The sequence below is a fragment of the Heteronotia binoei genome, chromosome 21 (genome assembly GCF_032191835.1).
Source record: "Heteronotia binoei isolate CCM8104 ecotype False Entrance Well chromosome 21, APGP_CSIRO_Hbin_v1, whole genome shotgun sequence".
In the NCBI taxonomy this organism is placed as follows: Eukaryota; Metazoa; Chordata; class Lepidosauria; order Squamata; family Gekkonidae; genus Heteronotia; species Heteronotia binoei.
Genome location: NC_083243.1, coordinates 73086238 through 73109284, shown reverse-complemented (window position 1 = coordinate 73109284; position 23047 = coordinate 73086238). Strand labels below are relative to the sequence as shown.

The 23047-nt window shown below is 44.6% G+C and overlaps 1 protein-coding gene across 1 annotated transcript in view; it reads right to left on the bottom strand.

The window, feature by feature from the left end:
- SPRED1 (sprouty related EVH1 domain containing 1) overlaps nucleotides 1-23047 on the bottom strand; it is a 164127-nt gene that overhangs the window by 48432 nt on the left and 92648 nt on the right. Inside the window, exon 2 of the mRNA XM_060261095.1 lies at nucleotides 7931-8105. Coding sequence (XP_060117078.1) covers nucleotides 7931-8105 — 175 coding nt within the window. The remainder of the gene's footprint in view (nucleotides 1-7930; nucleotides 8106-23047) is intronic.

The following is a 23047-nucleotide window of genomic DNA, read 5'->3' as shown; positions in this document are numbered from 1 at the left end:
TGTGAGTATGCGGCCGAGTTCCACACCAACGCGGCCAAAGTGAGGGGGTGGAGTGAGCTGATGAAGACTGAGCATTTCACTTGTGGGCTGAACGCTAGTGTTCTGGATTGAGCCCTGCAGCAAGCGAGACCAACCAACCTGGTGGGTTGGATACAGCTGGTGGGGGAAGTGGAAACCAACATGAAGAGAGTGGCCATGCAACGGCAGCAACAGAGTGGCAAGTTGGGCCATGACCCGAAACCAGGGGTGAAGATGGAGGCGAAGAAAACCCAGGTGGGGGGAGGAGCCGGGAAGCCCCCACAAACCTGCAAATGCTTTCGGTGTGGGGACCTGAACCACCTGGCCAGCAGCTGCCCGAACCCCCCTAGACCACCATTCAGCACCTCCAAGACAAGCACTCCGATGCCAAAGAAGCAGACCGGCCGCCCTAAGGATGCGGCGAAGAGCAGCGCAGCCGCAAACTCAATGCCTGATGAGGACACCATCATCATCGATGAGCTGAGTGAGATGTCCTGGGAGGACGAGCCAGCGGGAAACAAGGATGACCTGCTCTAAACGGTGCCAGTCAGCAGGTCACCGATGAACCAGCACCACTCAGGGTGAGAGTAACGGGGTCACTATATTTTGTGCTAGTAATGCTGCTAAACAGCAGACTCGAGAGGTTCGTGCAGGTAAAAGCTTTGATTGACTCGGGGTGCACGAGAGACATAATCACCCCTAAGCTGGTGGATGCACTGGGGCTTCCCACGACGGCTTTGCCACATCCCATCCAGTTTGAGCAGATGGATGGGTCAGTAATGAGGGGGGAGCTATGCGTATTAGAGACTCAATTAGTACCGGTGGGTATTAAAGATCACTGGGACCAGGAGGCTTTTGTAATAGCCCCATCATCCTCTTACGATGTGGTTTTGGGAGTAGGGTGGCTAGCCAAGCACGAGCCAGACATTTGATGGGGAGACCAGACAATAGAATTCAATGATACGAGGTGTCGAGCCCATCATTGGAATAAGGAGTGGGGCCCCAGTCCGCCGCCCCGAAAAGGTCTGCTTGACAATGGAGGAAGTCCAGACGATCCCTAAGGCTTTTCGAGACTTAAGGGGGGTGTTCAGTGAACAGGGAGCCGATGAACTTCCGCCCCATAGGGACACGGACTGTGCCACTGAACTGATCCCGGGGCAGACCCTGCCTAAGGCCAAGCTGTACTCGATGGGGTGGGCTGAGAAGGTGGAACTGAGGAAGTTCCTAGATAAGAACTTGAAGCGAGGCTTTATCCGACCCGCCACAGCCCCCCATGCAGCCCCCATCCTCTTTAGGAAAAATAAGGGCGGCTCGCTCAGACTTTGTACTGATTTTTGGGGGATTAACGGGATTTCCACCTCCAATGCTTATCCAATACCCCTCATCAAGGACTTACTCAGTACTGTGTCGGGGAAGATCTTTACTAAGATGGACTTGAGGGATGCGTAGTTCAAGGTGCGCATCAAAGAGGGGGATGAATGGAAAACGGCGTTCAATCCACCAATGGGACAATTTGAGTATCTAGTGATGCCATTTGGGTTACAAGGAGCGCCGGGAGTGTTCATGAACTTTATCAATGAAGTGCTGAGAGAATATTTGTTTAAGGTGGTGGTGGTGTACCTGGATGACATATTTATTTATTCACAAGATCTCCAATCACATGTGAAACTGGTGAGGGAGGTCCTCAGTACACTGTTGAAGCATAAGTTGTATGCTAAGTTGTCAAAATGTGAGTTCCACAAGACCGAACTCAACTATGGTTTCAGAGTATCAGGGCAGGGGTTGGCTATGGACCCAAGTAAGGTTCAAGCGGTATTAGATTGGGCTCCCTCAAGGACACGTAGCCAGCTCCAATTGTTCCTTGGGTTCACAAATTTTTACCGAACCTTCATACCGGGGTTCGCCCAAATAATGTTGCCACTCACTGAGTTACTGAAAACAAAGGGGAAGGCCCCAGACTCCAAAAAACTGGGAGTGAAGCTAAATTGGATGCCGAAACGTCAGGAGGCATTCAATAGGCTCAAAAGGCTGTTCACAAGTGAGCCAGTCTTAAGCCACCCCAATGAATTGAAGCCTTTCATTGTGCAATGTGACGCTTCAGACGTCGCTGTCGGAGCCATCCTCATGCAAAAAGATGATGAGGGAAGGCTAAAGCCCTGCGCCTATATTTCTAATAAGTTTTCCCAGGAGCAGAGGAATTGGTTGGTGTGGGATAACAAGGCTTTTGCCGTGACTTATGCCTTAAAAACATGGAGGTCATGGCTGGAAGGCGCCAAACTGCCATTTGAAATTTGGACTGATCACAAAAATCTGGAGGCGCTCACCTGTCGTCGTAAAATCAATGAAAAGCAAATTAGGTGTGCGGGGTTCTTTTCCAAATTCGATTTCGTACTGAGGCACATCCCGGGGACAAAAAATTTCTTGGCAGACTCCCTTTCACGCCTCCCTCAGCACAATAGCCGAAAGGAGGAGGTAGTGGACTCCTTGATCTCCCCTTCTCAAGTAGCCGCCATGGTAACCACCCGTTCCAAAACAAGGTGGAATCTGCAAACGGAGAAGTGGGGGGGAGAACGCCTGGCCACAGAGATCGAAAAGGAAGGGGAAGACCGACCGGGTGAAGTGCAAAAGGGGGAGGATGGGTTCTGGTATAAAGATGGCAAGCTTTATGTTCCTAAGAGCCTCCACTCAGAGGTCCTGCAATCCTGCCATTCCAACAAGCTAGCTGGGCACTTTGGGTTTGTGAAGACACTTCATCTGATTAATAGGCAGTTCTGGTGGTCCTCTATGAAAAAGGACGTTTCTGAATTCGTGGCCTCCTGCCCTATTTGCTTAATGGCTAAGAAAAGGGGAGGAAAGCCCCACGAGCTATTAAAACCTTTAGAAACAGTCACACCTCCTCGGTCTGTAGTGTCAATGGATTTCATAGTCGAACTACCAGCCTTGCAAGGAAAGACTGTAATTCTAGTAGTAGTGGACACCTTTTCCAGACTGGCGCACTTCATTCCTTGTGCGCAACTGCCAATCGCTACGAGACTAGCTTATTTGTTTTTCCACCATATTGTGAAACTCCACTGATAAGATCATTAGTGACAGAGGCCCACAGTTCATTGCCAACTTCGGATGGGAGTTTTGCAAACTGATGGGTATAGAACAAGGGTTGAGCTCAGCTTACCATCCACAGACGGACGGACAGACAGAATGGATGAACGCGCTTTTAGAACAGTACTTACGGTGTTATGTGAACCACCAACAGTCTAATTGGGTGGACCTCTTGTCGTTTGCCGAGTATGGTTACAACAACAGTGTGCATAGCTCAACCAAGGCTTCCCCGTTACAGATTGTAAATGGGTATGAAGGCAAGCCTGTTCCATTGTTGCCGAACCCGAGACCCCACCTCTTTCGAGCAATGGTGAGGCAAATTAGAGAGCAGTTGGAAAGGGATCCAAGAGAACTTGGAACTGGCCAAGGAAGCTTATAAAAAACAGTATGATAAATCCCATGTGCCCATTTGGGATTTCTGAGTGGGGGATTCTGTGTTTGTGTCAACAAAAAACCTTCCACTGAACCAGCCTTCAAAGAAGCTGGCTTATAGATTTTTGGGTCCTTTTAAGATCAAGAGGGTAATCAATAAAGTGACAGTAGAATTGGAGTTGCCCAAGATGTTTAGTAAAATACACCCTGTCTTTCACTGAAGTCTTTTGCGAAGAGACCCGGGTGATACTCCTTGGCACCCTCGACCGTCAGCTCCACACCCTATCCAGATAGGGAATCAGAGTAATCATGAAGTGCAAGAAATTTTAGATACTAAAATAAAATGTGGAGTGTTGTATTATTTGATTAAATGGATGTGGCGGGCGCCACCGGATTTGGAGTATATTTTAGGGGCATTGGTGCGCGGAGCAATGGCCCACAGTGTGGTTGGACAGTGGGTTATATCGTGACCTCACCTTTTTGGAGTTTTTTCCTATTGCAGTAGCCGTTTGGCTTTGGGGGGAGCAGCTGGCCAACCATACAGTCCACTTCTGGTGTGATAACATGGCTGTTGTACATGTTATCAACTCCTTGTCAGCTAAATCACCGGTGGTGATGAACTTGGTGCCGTCATTTACATTGCCATGCCTCCGGTTGAACATTCTATTTCATGCAAGGCATGTTCTGGGAATGTGCAATAGGGCGGTGGACGCTCTTATCTCGTCAACAGATCGAGCGTTTTTGCCAGCTTGCTCCGGAAGCGGACCTGCGGCCAGCGCGAATGCCACTGGAACTTTGGCAGCTTGGGAGGCGGAAGCCGAAAGGGAAATCCGACTAGCATTGGCACCAAGTACTTGAAAAGCCTATGAAAGGGCAGATTTGCAGTTTCGGGTTTTTAGGAGCGCTGCTGGGCTCCCAGACAGCTGGCTGGTCCCAGTGGCACACATTATACAATTTTGCATCCATTAGAAGGACAGAGGATTAGGGCTTAAGTCAATTAAGGGTCAATTGGCTGCACTGGCCTTTATTAGTAAAGCGCAGGGCCTTTCTGAGGGCACTGGCAATTTCAGAGTTAGGAAGATGCTGCAGGGCTGGGCAAGAGAACGGGGCCGAGGGCAGATGCCCGACAGCCCATATCCCCTTCAGTGCTGAAGGGGCTTTATAGGGCCTGGCCTGAGGTATGTTTGTCTTCCTTTGAGGCCTCTCTTTTTCATGCGGCCTCTTTGGTTGCTTTTTTCGGCGCACTTTGGATCAGTGAGTTTGTGGTGCAGTCGAAAACGGACAATTCTGACTGGGCACTGCGCGCCAGTGATGTTAAATTTGTGTGGGGGGGGGCAGGTTAGGCTGACAGTACGGTGGTCAAAAACAGACCAGCATCAGAGGGACTCTGGTCATTACGATCGGCCAATGTGCATCGGCAGGGTTGTGCCCAGTCAAGGCCCTGGAGCGGTATGTACTGCTCAGGGGAGACGGCGATGGCCCCTTGTTTCATCATAGCAAGGCCCCCCCTTACAAAATATCAATTTTGGGCTGTGGCAAGTAAGGCACTGGAGGAGCTGGGATTAGGGGGTGTCAAATTTGGAACACATTCGTTTCGAATTGGAGCCGCATCCACGGCGACAGCAATGGGTTGCACCCCCCCTGCTATACAGCGGATGGGTTGGTGGTGGTCAGCATCCTATAGGTCACATATGCGCCCGTTCGTCTTTCAGTGAGTGCATGGGGGGCATGTGAGCAGTTGGGTTGCCCATTGGCATGTATTTTCTGGGTTGTGACTTTTTTCTCTTTTTCAGGTGCTGTGGCTCGTAGGGCACAATATGGTGTTCTGGGCGGCCCACCAGGCCAGGAGATCACCAGTTGGCACCCAGCTGGGTCTCAGCGAGTGGGCGACAGTTGAGTGGTTAGGTCTCCGTGGCCTGCGCTGGCCGGGGATCATGCTGCTGTTGTTCTGTGGGAGGAGGGCGCCCCCTCCGCACATCCTGGTCATCCACCTGGGTGGTAATGACCTTGGATTTATGAAGGGGAAGGCCCTTTCCTTGCAGGCGCAGGAGGATTTGCAAGCCATTAAGCGGAGATGGCCAGGGGTCTTTTTGGTATGGTCGGCAATGTTGCCACGTAGGATCTGGTGGTCCGCCCTGTATCCCAGGGGGATAGAACGCACCAGACGTAAGGCCAACTGGGCCTTGCAAAAGGCCATGGAAGGGGGCTTGGGCATATTCCTTCCCGGCCATACGGGTCGAGAATGCCGACCTGTATAGGTTGGATGGGGTTCATTTATCTGAACTGGGCAACCGGGCCTTTTTGGACGAGCTAAGAAGGGGGTTGCGGTTGGCTCTGGGCCGCCCGGTGGGCGCTAATGCCTAAGCAGAGGCTTGGCATTGGTGGTGGCAGGATGAGGTATTGGCTACAGTCTTTTCAGGGGAGCACCTATGGCTCTGCACCAGTTGGTGCAGGTGGTCTGTATGAACTGTAGATGGGCTTCACGGCTCAATGCTGGGAGTGCAGATCACGACAAAGCCTCACCGGGGCAGATCTTTCCAGAGGGATGGATGCCGGCCTAGGTGGAGGTGGAGTTTGGGCCTGGCTGCTCAGCACCAGCCAGATGATATTGGACTCGTGCTGGGGAAAGGGTGGCTCGCCCTTCCAGGACAAGGAGGGGTCCTGGGTTTGACCCCAGGCCTTGTCCTGTTAGGCCCTTGCCATTCTAGTTCGTTCAAGTTATGTTTCAATAAATTGGCCCGGTTTTATCCAACACATTGTGACAGCCTCTTCATTCCGACAGGGGGGGTAAGAAGAAGAATGCTTCTTTTTGACATGGACATACTCAATGGTGCTATGCAGGGTGACTAAGACATGGCTATTGGGTGTTCTATTTATTATGTGCATGGAAGCAGGTGAGGACTGCAAGCACCTGTGGAGGACTACAGAATTGGAAGGAAAGGGTTTGAATTAACCTCCAATGCAAAACAAAAGACACAAAAATGTTTCTTTTATAGGAAATTGTATCCATTGGGACTCCTGGTAGCATCTTACAATATGCACTTACAAAAATCATATTTAAATAATCACCATTTTTTCTGCCTGTTATAAGCTGCTATTTCACTGCTGCTACATTAAGGTTTGTTACATGTACAGAGACGAAAAGGGAACAGGCTGCTTCATGTCACAGGACAGGGCTTCTGGAGTTTCACTGGGGAAAATACACCTAACAATGTTTACCACTAATGAAAAATCATCACCCCCATATCTTTATAAAGATAACATCATTTAGAAGTTTGCTCTACTGGGCAACAAACACAGAAAACACATTCACATGATAGCTCTATAAAATATAAAAATGCTTCTTAAAGACATAATCCAATTTAGCTTCCATGGGAAAGAAGTTATTTTGGTGATCAATTATGCCATTTGCTATGTGGCTGGGGGACCTTTTAAAAGTTATATTCTTTGGGAGCTGTTTTTCTGCATGGGGCTTCTGTGAAACTAATGCCAGCAGGGGTTGATTTTTCCATGGGAAATACCCACTTAATCAGCCTCTGCCCATGCGGTTAGGTCATTTACTCAAGCCATGTGGGAGACATTCATGGAAAAATGGCTGCCATGCAGTAAGGATAATATTTAAAATGCTCCTGGGTTGCCAGTGATTCTGTTGGTAGTTGTATCCAATTGCATAAGAAGCAAGAAAGGCTGAAGAACAGTAATTGGAATCACATTTATGAACAATTCCACACCAAAGCAATAATTGGCACAATTGTGTTGAATTCCTGGAACTACCCATTTCATCTTTCATTCTGGCACAAAATCTTTTTCCACAAAGCATTAATCTCATAGGCATGTTCTATTTCCCATTATGCAGCTTTAAACCTGGAGATTATACTTAAATTTCCCCAAATTATTGGAAGCTTAATTTGAAGTAGTCTAGCCTTGAAAATCTAATCTGGCATAACAATATTGTAGTTTAATATTAACGTTAGCAGTGTTGTATTCCAATTCTTATTGAAAGTGCTACACAATTATTGGGAGGTTCTGCAAGATGCTTGGATGCCTCTTAAATCTCTGAAATGGAACATATATTTTTAAATTAACTGAAATATTCACTATTGCCACAGTTATTTGCTTCTTTTAAGAATACTGGCAAACAACATGAAGCTACATCATAAATGGGTCTTTTTTGCCAAGACAATCAGAATATGTGTGTGTGTGTGTTTGTTCCCAAATGCTAATTCATTTAACAAAACATTTTTTAAAAGACATGATTCAGTATACTCCCATCATAAACTTGTTTATAAGATTAACAGAGAAATTGTAAACAGCCATACCCTTCTAAATCCAGTGAAATTAATGGATGTAGAAGGGTGTTAATTCTGTTTAGGACAGCAGTGCAGTTCTCAGGAATATAGATTTCCACTTTAGATTTCCAAAAGTATAGTAGGTTTTTTACCGTTTTATCCCTGAGGCGCTCCCCGTGTACAAGAAAATCAGTACAGCCATTTTCTTCCTGGTGGGTGACTTTGAAAACGGTGACACAGCTTAGTCCACCCCCTCCAAGTGGTAACCATCCACCACTTGAATCATCACGGGTCATCACCACGGCTCGCACACGGGCATAACTATTACTGAAACAGAGAAGGGGGGGGGGGGAGAAATTAATTTTTCCCAAACTGAACTGAGCCACAGTGCTATCACTTGCATTATTCAGTCTCTTTAACCAATTTAGCTAAATGCATGATCCTCAATAATGTTTGATTTACATTCTTCAATTCTTCCAACAATTACAGTTGGATTCTATCTGGCATATCCAAATGAACTGATTATACAAAAGCCTTGACTGGCTTCAAAACAACCTGACAAATTCTATATGTTCACAGTAAGCCAAAACCCAACTAACAGACCACAGGGAATGGGTTTTCTAGAGACCCCATATATATATGGCACTTATTCTAAACGAGCTGCTGAGGTAAAGCCAGACAATTTATTGACTGAAAGTCAGAACACTGTGACAAATTTGGTCTGCCTAGATTGGGCTGCAACTGTCTCACATTAAAATGTGTGGCAAGGCAGTATTGCTCAGTTCTGGTAACCACGGCAACAGCAGTGGCTGAAATGGTCTTGTTTGCATTCAACTGTACACTGTCTAATCTGGTGTGAATGGGTCCCGATTGGAGCCCATTACCCTACTACGCAAAAACATGAACTAAGTAGATGACCATAATGTTTTCTTATTTGTTTCTCAAAAGCAGGCACTTAATCTTCCCAGTAAGCGTATTGTTACCTTCACTGTTATTTTGAGAAATAATTATGGAGTTCCATGTCCAGAAAAATAACTGCTGAAAGTACCACTAATTAAAGAAATTTTCATCGATTAATTGCATGAGCCTTAATCAATTATATATTCACAAATTTTGCACAGGAATGAAATAGCAGTCTGAAGGAGAAAAGCATTGTGTTAAGCATTCTGTTAAGATGGGCTTTTTGCACAGACATGAGTAATTGTCTGCAGGCACCACTTAGAAGACACATTTGTTAAGGTGTAAGAGAAGGAATGCCTCTTCTCCCAATGCACTTGCCACCTACAAATTGTTTTTTTTAAATCCCCCAACTAACAAAGACTTATTCTAACATTTTAAAGGATTTTTAATTAATTAAGCATCAAATCATTGACTAAATATCATAGGAAATACCTGAGGCCACTTTCAGTATAGATGTCACATACATTCAACATTAGGTATGGGCTTTAGGGTTTCAGGGATTACCAGGAAAAAGACTGTTAGTGGTCTCTCCAACACTACCCTTACTACTCAGCAGCAATTCTGATGAGTCAAGAGCATCTTAGCACCAAGCCAGCATGGTAATGGTTCGAGTGTCAGGCTAAGATTTGGGATATCCAGATTTGAATTTCCATTCTGATATGAAAGTAGGGTTATTGTGAGGATAAAATGGAGGAAAGGAGAACAATACAAGTCAATTTGAGATTCCATTAGGGAAAAGGTATGCATGGTAGAAATAAAGTCATTCGCTTAAAAAAAAACCTATCAGGAAACTGTTTGCTTGCTAGTTGTGAGAAGCCTCTCTCAAGTACCAATCCTGTGCATTACAGCCAGTGCATTTGTGCATGCTACAAGCAGACAGCAGGAGAACTGGAAATGCACACAAAGCTAACTCACATGAGCAAGTCAGCTGAGCCAAACACCACAGGGTAACTCCAAAAGCATGCCATTTTCCTAGCTCCACAACGATTTGTGCATTTTTATTACATACCACTGCAAAAGAATCTTCACTATTCACTACCCATCACTGAAACTGTGGTATCTAATTTCCAAGACAATCTTGCTACTGCTGGAAGGTAAGATCTAGAATCAGGTTCAGAACGTTCCAGACAGAATGTCATCCCTGATCCATGTCTATTGTTATCAGGAAATTTTTCCAGGCAAAAATAAATATTCAATGTATAAAACCATTACACTCTCATTTATTCCTCATGCCAGACTACAAGCTGGAAAACAGTCAAGTTGAGGTCATAGTACAAGACATTGTGGGATAAAGCATTGATGAAGCAGTTAACTTTTCATTTACATATTTGAAAGCTCATTTACAATTTGATATGTTCACTGAAAAATGGTCCACATTTTTGTTAACTGAAATCCTGATATTCGACCTATTTCAAACATAAAATCTTTTTGGACAGATACTGTCACTAGTTAGCTGGAAATGGCAGATGCTTTAATGGGTTTTTTTTTTTGTTTCAACTTTAGATTATGGCTAAATGCTTTTGTACAATTTACTTAGCTATATTTTAATTTATAATATTTTTCTTATGTATCCAACTATCATGGCTATGTTTGTTAATTTTTACCTTGTCACCTGGCAGGCTCCTAACAAGAATACTTTATTTATTTATTTTTACAAAGCGGAACTCTTTACTTACTTTACTTATTTGATTTATATCCTGCCCTCCCTGCCGAGGCAGGCTCAGGGTGGCTCACAGCATAAAACCACAACAAAGAATTAAAATCCATACAATATTATAAAATTTCACATTCAATAATTAAAACAGTCAAAAAATGATTTGGTGCTAGCCTCTTTGATGTTGTATAATTTCAATGGAAACAGTATTTCTTCAATTTCCCTACAGTACAGACTCAGCATCAGTCAAAAGCCAACCAGAAGAGAGTGGTCTTGCAGGCCCTGCGGAACTGGGCAAGGTCCTGCAAGGCTCTTACTTCCTCTGGCAGTTGGTTCCACCAGTAGGGGGCTGCTATCGAGAAGGCTCTCTCTAGTGGTCTTTAGTTTGGCCTCCCTCAGCCCAGGGATTGCTAATAGATTTTGAAATCCAGATCTAAGTACCCTCTGGGGAACGTGTGGGGAGAGATGGTCCCTAAGGTAGGCAGGTCCTAGGCCATATAGGTGATAACCAGCACCTTGTAGTGAATCCGGTATACTATTGGCAGCCAGAGCAGTTCCCACAGTTTTGGCTGTATGTGCTCCCACCTGGAAAGCCCCAATAGCGGCCTGGCCGCCGTGTTCTGCACTAGCTGCAATTTCTGGATTCAAGACGGGGCAGTCCCAAGTAGAGGGCATTACAGTAGTCCAATCTCAAGGTGACCGTTGCATGGATCACTGCTGCCAGGTCATCGCACTCAAGAAAGGGGATCAGCGGCCTCACCTGTCTAAGATGGAAAAATGCGGATTTAGCAATGGCTGCTATCTGGGCCTCCATTGTCAAGGCAGGCTCTATCAGCACCCCCAAGCTTCTGATCTTGTGTGCCATTGTCAGTGGTGCACCGTCAAATGCTGGTAAGGGGATTTCCCTGCCCAGACCATCGTGACTCAGGCAAAGGACCTCTGTCTTCGTTGGATTCCGCTTCAATCAACTCAGCCTAAGATATCCTGCAATGACTTGCAACACCAGGTCCAGATTTTCTGGGACACAGCCAGGCCGGCTGTCCATCAGCAGATAGAGCTAGGTGTCATCAGCATACTGATGGCAGCCCAAACTGTACCTCTGGGCAATCTGAGCAAGGGGGCGCATGTAGATGTTGAACAACATTGGGGAGAGCACCGCCCCCTGAGGCACCCCACAATTAAGTGTGTGCCTCCAGAACGACTCTCCCCCAATCGCTACCCTTTGTCCCTGACCATCTAGGGAAGAGGAAAGCCATTGCAAGGCCAACCCCTGAATCCCTGCGTCAGCAAGGTGGCGGGTCAGCAACTGATTGTCGACCGTATCGAACGCAGACGATAGGTCTAACAGCATCAGTACCACCAAGCTGCCTCGGTCCAGATGCCGCTGGAGGTCATCCACCAGGGCGACCAGTACTGTCTCCATCCCATGGCCAGGGCGGAAGTCAGACTGGTGGGGATCTAGGACAGAAGCGTCATCCAGAAAACTCTGTAGCTCAAGTGCTACTGCCCTCTCAATAATTTTACCCAAAAAGGGTAAATTCGAGACCGGCTGTTAGTGTGTCAATTCGACCAGGTCTAATGTAGGTTTTTTCAAGGGAGGGTGGACCACAGCCTCTTTAATAGGCATTGGGAAAAGCCCTTCAGAGAGGGATCTATTTACGATATCCTGTATAGGATATCTAAGCTCCCTCTGGCAAGCTTTAATTAGCCAGGAAGGGCAAGGGTCCAGGTGGAGAGGTGGGCACACAGTGGAGAGGATTCTGCCAACTTCCTCCAGGCTGAGTGTTTCAAAGCAACCTAAAGCTGGTCCAGAAGACAGGCACGGGGCCTCGAGTTCATGTACTGTTTCCAATGTGGTGGGGAGGTCGTGGCGGAGCAACAAGATCTTATCTGCAAAAATATGTAATATGTATAGTTTTAGGATGTAGAATGAAAATAAAAAGATCGACTTTCATTTTAAAAGCAGGACAGTTATATGGACCTGGAAATAAAAAGGCTGGGAGGAAACCTGGTGGAAGTTTGGGAAAGGCAGAAATGAAAAACCACAGAGGAAGGCAGAAGGGAGAGCAGGAGGACCACACAGCAAAATAAAGGGGGAAATAAAAAGTAGATGGGGGAGATCTGAAAGGACACACTTGCACATTACCAAAATAGTTCCGGCTGTTTGTTTCTATACAGCATAAACTAACCTAGGTTCCATTTTATTTCATCAGAGGCAAAAGAGGAACAGCTGATAGTAGGCAGTTAATCATTTTTTTAAAAGGGACAGTCATCTGTACTACAAACATGGGAAAGATGTCATGTTCAGTCTTTATACTCCTTCTTTAAAAACTGGTTGACGTAATTAGTCATATCTTAGAGTGCTGGACTAGAATATGGGAAAGCCAGATTCACATCCTAACTCTGCCATAAACTGTCTCAGTGACTGTGGGCCAGTTACATTCTAAGCCCAATGTACCTTAATGGGTTGTTATGAGGAAAAAATGAAGGGGAAATTATGTACATGCCACTGAGCTCCTTGGAGAAATGGCAGGATAAGAATGTACTAAGTATAAACTTCTGATCTGCCATCCACCAGAGATGATCACAATGACATCACTAATGGAGATACCAGCAAGGCTGAAACATTCACTTCCAGGTTTTTAATTGTATTTCTGGTTATAAGTACTAATTTTTAATTAAAGCCTCCCAAACCACCACCCCTGATATTAGGATGGCTGAGTTGGTCAGAGAGAGAGTTAAGAAGGCAGAAATCAGGGGGAAGAGTTTGCTAGAGGCTAATTTTAGTTTTTTGCCATCAAATTACCAACTGCAGAATTGGAGTTTGTTTTTAGATTGTATATTGTTTTATTATGTGTATTTGATTTTAATCTTGCATTACTGATTGTCGTTACCCTCCCAGAGCCCATTTGTGAGTGGGCAGGCTATAAACTGAAAATAATAAACAAATAATTGCCTCAGAAATGGCATTAAGAAGCCCAGGTCACACAGATACTTCAGTTTATATGAAGTAGTAGACTGTAGTACTTGAAAGCTTATCCTGGAATAAAGTTTTGTTATTAAGGTAAAGGTAAGGTAAAACTTTATTTGTATCCCGCCCTCCCTGCCTAGGCAGGCTCAGGGCGGCTAACAACATCTTATACTTATACAATAATAAGTGTAAAAACTTTAAATTTAACAATAAAACTTAAATTTAACATCATAAAAACCCGTTAATGTATTTAAAAGTTCATAATTTAGTTTAATCTGGCAGCAATGATGACATTCTGATGCTAATTTCTGCCAGTGTGATTAATTCGGTGTTCCATGTTGACATAGGTCCTTGGACAGGACCATGTTGGCGGATCTTTAATTAACAGCATCCAGGAGTCGATGTATGCTTGTTTAAAGAGGGCAGTCTTGCAGGCCCTGCGGAACTGATCAAGGTTCTGCAGGGCCCGCACCTCCTCAGGAAGCTGATTCCATAGGGCGGGGGCCGCAATTGAAAAGGCCCATGCTCGGGTAGTCTGAAGCTTGATCTCTTTCGGCCCAGGGATAGTCATTTTATTTTTTCCAACTGACCTCAGTGCCCTCTGGGGTTCATATGGGGAAAGACGGTTCCTCAGGTAGGCCGGTCCTTGGCCATATAGGGCTTTAAAGGTGATAACCAACACTTTGTACTGGACCCGGTAGGTGATTGGCAGCCAGTGCAGTCCGCGCAGCCCCGGCCGTATGTGCTCCCATCTCTGAAGTCCCAACAGCAACCTGGCTGCTGCGTTCTGCACCAGCTGCAACCTCCGGGTTCGGCACAGAGGTAGCCCCAAGTAGAGGGCATTACAGTAGTCCAATCTTGAGGTGACCATTGCATGGATCACTGTTGTGAGGTCGCGACGCTCTAGGAGAAGAGCCAACTGCCTTGCCCGCCTCAGGTGGAAGAATGCTGACTTGGCAGTGACTGCTATCTGGGCCTCCATTGATAAAGAAGGCTCCAGTAAAACACCCAGGCTCTTTACTTGGCGTGCTGATTTCAATGGCGCGCCATCAAAGGCCGGGAGAGCTATTTCCCTTCCCAGAGCGCCGCGTCCCACGCAAAGGACCTCTGTCTTCGCTGGGTTCAGCTTCAGCCCACTCAGCCTGAGCCACGTCGCTACAGCCTGTAAAGCCTGGTCCAAATTCCCTGGGGTGGAGTCGGGCCGGCCGTCCATTAGTAGGTAGAGCTGGGTGTCATCTGCATATTGATGGCAACCCAGCCCAAACCTCCGGGCAATCTGGGCAAGGGGGCGCATATAGACGTTGAACAACATTGGGGAAAGAACTGCTCCCTGAGGCACCCCACAATCTAGTGTGTGTCTCCGGGACCGCCCATCCCCAATAGCCACCCTTTGTCCCCGACCTGAGAGGAAGGAGGAAAGCCGTTGTAGGGCCAACCCCCCAACCCCAATGTCGGCGAGGCGGCGCGTCAGCAGCTGATGGTCGACTGTATCAAAAGCCGCCGACAGGTCTAGTAACATCAGTACCGCGACGCCGCCTCGATCCAGTTGCCGCCGGAGGTCATCCACCAGGGCGACCAGCACCGTCTCCGAGTGCTCCAGGACTCCTATTTATTTTTCTAACCACCCTTCTGAAATTCTCAGGACTGCTTCACAAATGCATGGATATAGGAAAAGTAGTGTGTGGGATGATGTGACACTACATGTGTGTTCTGAGGTTCATGCTTGATGGCCAGTTACCAGCATTAGATACTGCAATCATTAAGTGCATATCTAGAGATAACTAGTATTAGCTGTTTTTTCTTCCCTTTCAAAATGACTGGGATATTTTCAAAGTTAAAAGCTTCTAGTTCTTGAAAAACCTAAAGTGTCTCCTTGATTTTTATTAATTTGAACTACATGCTTCATTTTGTATACCCTTCTAATACCACCACACACCGAAGAGGAACTCAACAATCCACAACAGCAGAAACATGAATCTTTGAGCAAATGAAACACTAAAGGCTTCTTCTCTAATTAAATCCTGCTAATTAAATTCATCATTGTGTAGAATTAGCTTACACTTTAAGTAGGCACTTTCTTTAAGGAACAGTAAAAGAACTGTAGTCAGTATCTTTAAATATTTGGGCTGTCAAGAGAGTAAGGAGAAAAGGAGGAACAGACTAATTCAATGGCTTGGTAGAGCTTTAGAGAAAATTCAAATTTGTACCAAGAGACTTCAAACACCATGTGTTCTTGGCAAGTTTCCCTTTGCCTTACTTTTCTATGAAGAGAATGGTTTCTCTTCTTCTAGGTTTGCCACTCTACCAGACTATACAAAATCACTAAAGCATCTCCATGAACCTGCAATTCAGAATCCAATACAAAGTGGGTTCTATATTGTGCAAGGTTCGAAGAATGTGGATCTCTCTATTCTGAAGTTATATTCTATATGCACTAAGAAAAAAAGTATTAACTAAACAGTTTCCTAAATATCTTTTACAATACAACAGTAACATGGAATTTATTAAAACCTGAAGCGTTACATTACAATACACATTCATTAACTGGGTAGTCTGGGAGGATATTACATGTATGAATAATTTTAAATAAACCTACAAAGGAAAAAATAGCAGGAACAATAGCCAATGTTACAATGTACCTCACCTCTTAGAGCAATTAAAATAATGCAATTGTTTTTAAAAAAATGTTTCACTTTTCAGTTTTTGTTGACAATTACTTCAATACAGCGAATTATATTAAATTTTAACTGACAGGAATAATAAAACAGCATACGTATTGGGATACTGAAAGTACAGTTCAATCCAGGATGAATAAACACATGGTATGTACTTAAACTGACATCATCTGAGCATAGATTAATCAACACAAATAGCAGTTCAATTTCCAGGACACAAGAACAACTTCAGCTGAAGTGGTCTATGGGGGTAAAAGCTTAGAAAACACTTTGCAGTCTTCTATAAAAAAATATTTTCACAAACAATGCTACTTGGGTGAATAAAATGGAGACAGTTTGTTTCCATGGACAAATGTACAGAAGAATCCAGTTGTGAGTAGCTGAGCTGATCTTAATTTAATTATTATTAAGCTATCCAAGGATGATCAGTAATTCAGAAAATAAATTCAAGTGGGTAGCACTTTCTAGCCTTCCCAACCCAAATGAATCAATGAACCACAAATAGTTCGAGAAGTTTTTAAAAATGATACAAAATGAACCAAATCCAACAAACCAACAAACCATAAAGCAAAACGAACCACTATTTTCACGTTCCATTCCCATTCCTAATCCTTTCACATATAAGAAGTTCATTCAGATATAAATTAACAAATACTTCTTCAAACTGATCTGCTGAACCAGCCCAGCTGGATTTACTGGGTCATACTAGTATGCGTCTTACTACCAGGGGTTGGGACCAGACAATGTCAGTGCATTCTTAATCAAAATCATTACTAATGGGCTTAGAAAGGAATAATTCCAAAACACTATATTTCCCCATTTACATTAAGTTTCGCAGGGCCTGCAAGACAGAACTCTTCTGCCAGGCTTTTAATTGATCTAACGGGCGTCCTCTGAAATCTTTGCTTCCCCCAGCACTTTACTACCTATGTGCCTAAGTTGTGCCAAGTAGCTAACTGTACCAATTGTTTGAACTGTGGTCTCAGGCTGTGCCAATTGTCTGAACTATGGTCCTTTGTTTTAATCTTTATGTTTTATATTTATGAGATAGTTTAATTTCGTTGATATGCTTTATTTATTGTTATTGTAATGTTCTCAGTGTTGTAATCCGCCTTGAGCCTGCTTTGTGGAATAGGGTGGGATATAAATCACAAAATAAATTAAGGAAAAATTCTAGTTTAAGGAATTAATCTTTCTCCATTATCGTCTCTAATGCAAGACTGAACTATGCTCACCAATGTGTAGAATATTGTCTTATTTTCTTTTCCCCAGAAAATTCAGAAATATTTATGACATCAAAGAATTACATTAACTTCATAATGCTAATAAGAGTCAATGCAGCCAATGGATAGAGATTATTGCTCAGAGTGGTCTTCCAAGTGTGTTCAAGAAACTCAAGACTTATTAAAAGAGTTCCTCAGTGAGAAGAACATTATAGGCAAACAAGACTTTTGAAAGACAGCTTAGCAGCCCTACTGATCTGCTCTTATAATGACCAGTCAAAGCATAATTTGGATGCATTTCACGATACCCACTTAATTCACATAGGTTGGCAGAGAAGCTCAACAAGCCTGTCTAGTGCTCAAGATGAACAGAGTGTGGACCACAGCATATTATTTAAAATAATCTGCAATTTACATAGATTTCTTTGTAGGAATGGGCACAAACTGGGAAAATGTGGTTCAGTTCAGGGCTTGTGGCATGTACGGTTTGCAAACCGCAGACTGTCACAAACTTTATGCTAGATGAACTGGTTCAGTTCAAGGCACAGTAGAACATCCATCCCCTGGTGTGCTAGAAACACCAAACTCGCAGGGGATCTCCATCTGCCTCTCCTCTACCAGCCCTCCAAGTTCAGAGATGATTGAATTTACAGAGTTCGAGTTATTGCCCCCCCCCCCAAAAGATGCTCTCAGAAAAGTTCCTTCTGGGGAAATGACAGGTGCAGGTTAAGGAGCATACAGAATGATCTGTGTAACCCCAAGACACTAAACTTGCAAACCTCCAACTGACCCTCCTTTACTTGCCCGCCAAGTTTAGTGAGGGCTGGATTTACAGAGTCTGAGTTATGGCCCCCCAAAGAAGGTGCTCCATCCTCCACTGAGTCCAATGGAGGGGGGAAAACAGCAAAAAAGGCAAGGACAATAGAAGCCCAGCAAAACAAAATCAAAGTCCCAGAGAATCTCTGCAGTAGAAACTAAAGTTGGGAGGCATTTTTGCAAGCCCAGCAGAAACAGTGCCATTGTGGCACTGCAAACCCAACAGGACTAAGGTCAAGTTAGGAAAAGTGCTTTGGGGGAAATGTCAGGCACAGGTTCAAAAGTGTATAGAATGGACACCCTGCAAGCTACACATACACAGGTAACCTAATCCTGTTGCCTGCTGCTCTACAATCTCTCCAAGTTGGGAGTAGATTACATTTCTGGGGTCCCATTTACAGATCCCCCAAAAGGTCTCCCCAGTGTCCTCTCTGCTAAAAACAGCTGCAGTTATAGGAGTCTATGGAACAGCTCAGGAATTAGCCAGTGACACCAAACTCACAGGGAAACTTCACCTGGGCAGACCCCCCCCCCATCCCAACAGACGCTGGAAGCAAGGCAATCATCCTCCTCTATGCTTGCAGCCCCCCCAAGTCTCCAAAGACAGACAGAAAGAGCGAAAAACAGAAAGGCAGATGTAACAACAAGAAACTTCTCACAGGGCATTCCCAAAGTTCTCCCACAACAGCCCCAGCAGACCGGAGGAAATCAGAGTTTTCCCTTTAAAATGATTAGGGATGCAAACTGTCATGTATAACAAAGAAAGACTGTACCAACCAAGTTTCTTGCCCAACCAAGTGTTTATGGGTGTTGCCACTGAAGGCAAGAGTGGCAGCTAGCAGGAGGCAAAAGAGGCCCACTCTGTCTCAGCTGTGAGAAGCAGAGGGGAGCAGGAGCCCCTTCCCAAAAAGCTTCCCTGCACTTGGGCTGTTGTGGGTGGGACATCAAGGTGAGCCACCATTTAAGAGATGAAAAGGGTTACGTGGAGGGCTGAGGAAGCAGTCATTTGCCTTGTTATCAGCAAGATGATTGTTGTCGATGGCCAACCCTTCTCCCTCATGGAGGATGTAGACTTTCATAATCTGCAGTGGCCATGGTTAAAGCTCAGGACTCCAGAGCACAAGGCAGAACTGTGCACTTCACGGCAGACCTCTGGAGCAGCCAGCAGGACTGTCAGGGCATGGCCCAGGTCCCAGGAGGAGACAATCCTGCCACCTGGCTATGAAGTGGTTCTGTTTCATGCGCAGGGGATGGATGCAGATCACTCAACACAAAACACTGCCATGTGATACAGAAAGCCTGAGGGAGTGGGTGTGTGGTAGCAACATTGTCTGTGACTATATGGTCATGGATGCTGGCACCAGCATGCTGGCAGAGGTGAAATGTTTGCACCTCAGGGGCATTGTCTGCTTTGTGCACACCCTTCAGCTGGTGGTGAAAGTTGCTTTGGGGTTGAGAATCACTGTCAAGGACACCTGAGACACTGCCCCCCTCAAGGTGGTTCTTGCCGAACCCTGCTGGTGTCTGGCCACCCACTTCCATGTCAGCATCAAGTCTGTCCATCTGCTGTACAAGAGGTGGGCGCTGGGGATGAGGAACTCCAACTATGCCATGATTTTGTATTTGGTGAAGCAGAAGAGTGCTGTGCAGGATGCCATCTCTTCCATTACTATCTTGTACAGGGAAAAGGAGCTCAGTATGACTTGCTGACCCTCTCCCAAATAGTGTGTGTCTTCAAGCCCTTCCGGGACAACACCAACATGCTGTGTGCCCATATGGTCAACCTGGGACAAGTCAACCCCATGATTCGAGGGTTGGTCTGAGTGCTGGCCTCCATACTGCTGCTGGCTGTTCTTCCATGACCCAGGGCCTTGGCAGAGAGCAGGGCTTCTTTTGTAGAAAAAGCCCAGCAGGAACTCATTTGCTTATTAGGCCACACACCCTGATGCCAAGCCAGCCAGAACCACATTCCTGTGCATTCCTGCTAAAAAAAAAAGCCCTGGCAGAGAAGTTGCAGGTGGTCATCACTAAAAGATCCTCTCTGTACAGACCGTGATCCCAGGATAAAAGGCAGAATTGCTCTCCTGAATGTGATAGAAGTGTGAGGTCTGCAAGAATTGTAGTGGCTACTAGCAAACGGAGGTGGCCAGAGGGAACAGTGGGTAGAAGAGGTTAGGGAGGAGACGTTGCAGCCCAGCACTTCTGCCTCAAAGAGCCCAACCAGGGAGAAGCCCCTTAACTGGTTGTCAGTAATGAACTGGGAGTTCAGCAGCGGTGGGGATGCCAGGCATGCAACGGAGAAGGATTTGGCAGTACCTTGCCAATTCTCCTTAGCTTCCCAATGCGGATCCCCCGGATCAAACAAAGCTATCATCTGGCCAAACCTCTCTTGCATAACCCTGAGCTCTGAGTCCACCTAACACTCAAACATCAGCAGAGGAAAGGAGTTCACCATCAGGCAAGTATAAAATGTGGGTCCTCACTCTGCCAAGGCACTCAGTAGCTAAGCCCCACTGCTCAATATGGCAGAGAGACAGGGTGGCTCAGAGCCCTGTGCCCATCTAACAACCAAACCTCAGGAGGGAAAGAAGTTCATGACCAGGAGGGTATAAACTTGGGATTCTCACTCAGCCAAGGCACCCAAGTAGCTAAACTCTACTGCTCAGTGTAAGCAGGGAGACAAGGTGGCTCAGAGCCCTGAGTCTACCTAGCATCCAAACCCCAGCAGGGATAGAAATTTACAATCAGGAGGGTATAAAACATGGGTCCTTGTTCAGCCAAGGCACTCGATAATTAAGCCCCTCGGCTTGGCATGAGCTGAGATGGGCCAGAGCCCTGAGTCCACCTAACACCCAAAGCCCAGCATGAAAGAAGAAGTCACAATCATGATGGAACAAATGAATGTACTCTGCTAAGTTGACTTTTAACAAGTTCTATGCAACTGCAAACAGGCAACAGGCAAAAGCTTCTAAATCATAGTCTCTTAACATTCTTGTTAATTTGTCCATTTCACCCCATGTCATAACTTTTACAACCCAATCCCATTTCTCGTTCCCGTTGTCTCCAAGCAGAACTTTTCCCATTTCTGTTTGCTCTTTTCTTATTCCTTCAGTTTTAATGTCATTTAATGTCAGTTTTAAAGCTCTTTATTTATTGCATTTGAAACCAATCCTATTATTCAACTCTTCAGCAGTTTTCAATTCTATTTTGCCACTTTGTATTTTTAATAGTTGATTATATGACACCCACTTTTCTTCACCCCTCAGCTGTTATTTTTATCACTTCGGCTGGCACTATCCATAACGGTTTTCTCTCATCTCCATATTTCTTATATTTCATCCATGTATTTAGCAAGCTATTTCTTATATAATGGTGAGAGAAAAAGCCGTCTATCTTTTCCCCCCCATAATACATATAAGCGTGCCAGCCAAATTTATTTCCATGACTTTCCAACGCTAACAACATTATCCATTCTTTTATCCATACTAAGCAAACTGCTTCATGATTAAATTTTAAGTCTGGTAATTGAAATCCGCCTCTCTTTTTTGCTTCTGTTAAAATTTTCATTTTAATTCTTGGTTTCTTCCCCACCCACACAAACTCTGAAATTTTTCTTTGCCATCTATTAAATTGTTTACTGTCTTTCACAATCGGAATAGTTTGAAACAAATACATTATTCTTGGTAGAATAGTCATTTTAATTGTGGCTATTCTATCCAACAGTGACAAATTAAGTTTATTCCACTTTAACATATCTTCTGTTTCAAACAATTTTATTAGTAACATATGGCAAAAAATTTCAATTTCTTACATCAATAATAACCTTTTTTATCTACCCTATATATCACTTTCTACCCACACCTCCCCCCGTTACTTGACCCCCGCTGGTGTTATATACTTAAAATCTTAATATTAAAGGTAGCCTTAATTAATAAGAACAAAAATTAATATCCTACTCCCTCTTATACTAAGTCATTATCAAAAATTGTCCAATGTCCTTTTATTCCCCCCCCCCTTTTTCTACGTATCTTCTGAACTTTTCCCACTCCATCTTAAATACTTCTAAATCATAGCCTCTTAAGGTTCTTGTTAACTCCATGTCATAACTTTTACAATCCAATCCCATTTCTCTGGTATTTTTTCTTGCTTCCACAACTGTGCATACAATGTCCTAGCAGCTGAGAGCAAGTACCAGATTAAAGTTCTATCTTCTTTTGGAAATTTTTCCATTTGTAATCCCAACAGAAAAGTCTCTGCAACTTTGTTAAATTCGTATCCCAAGATCTTAGAAATCTCTTGTTGGGGGGGAGTGGCTTTGACCAATATCCGGTCAGGAGCCTTTGCCTAACGCTATCCCAGCTGTCTCCAAAGTTATATCTTTTTTTACCCCTTTAAACTATATTTTTTGAACTTTTAAAAGATGCCTCCAAAAGGGGGGAAAAAGACCAAGCGGAATTTCTTGGAACTGCCTTCCAACTCCCACGCAAGGTTGGAGAGATATGAGGAACCAGCTGAAAAAAGTCCTCTCATGGTGAATTTATTGTCTCAAGCTATGTCTAAGTTAAGACAAGAAATACGAGAGGACATAACTTCTATGCTTCAACCAATGTGTCAGCGTCTGGATGAATTAGAGAATTCTTGTAAACAAGCAACCCAGACAGCACAAGAAGCGTTAAAAAAAAGCTCAAGAGACAACATCAGATGCATGGATGAGGGAACGAGTTTTAACAGTGGACTTTTGTAGCCAAGAGCTGTGCTTAAAATTTAGAGGTTTTAAATCAGATGTGGAAGCTGAAATGGACTTATATATATTCATGGCAAATTGGCTTGCTGAAGTAACCCACCTGGAGGTCAAAATTCTCCCACTCATTCAAAAAGCGTATCGTGTTGGCAAGGTATGTGAAGACAATTCGTCTTATACCAGAGATATTGTGGTGCAGTTTAAGGATTATCGAATGAGGCAAAGAGTC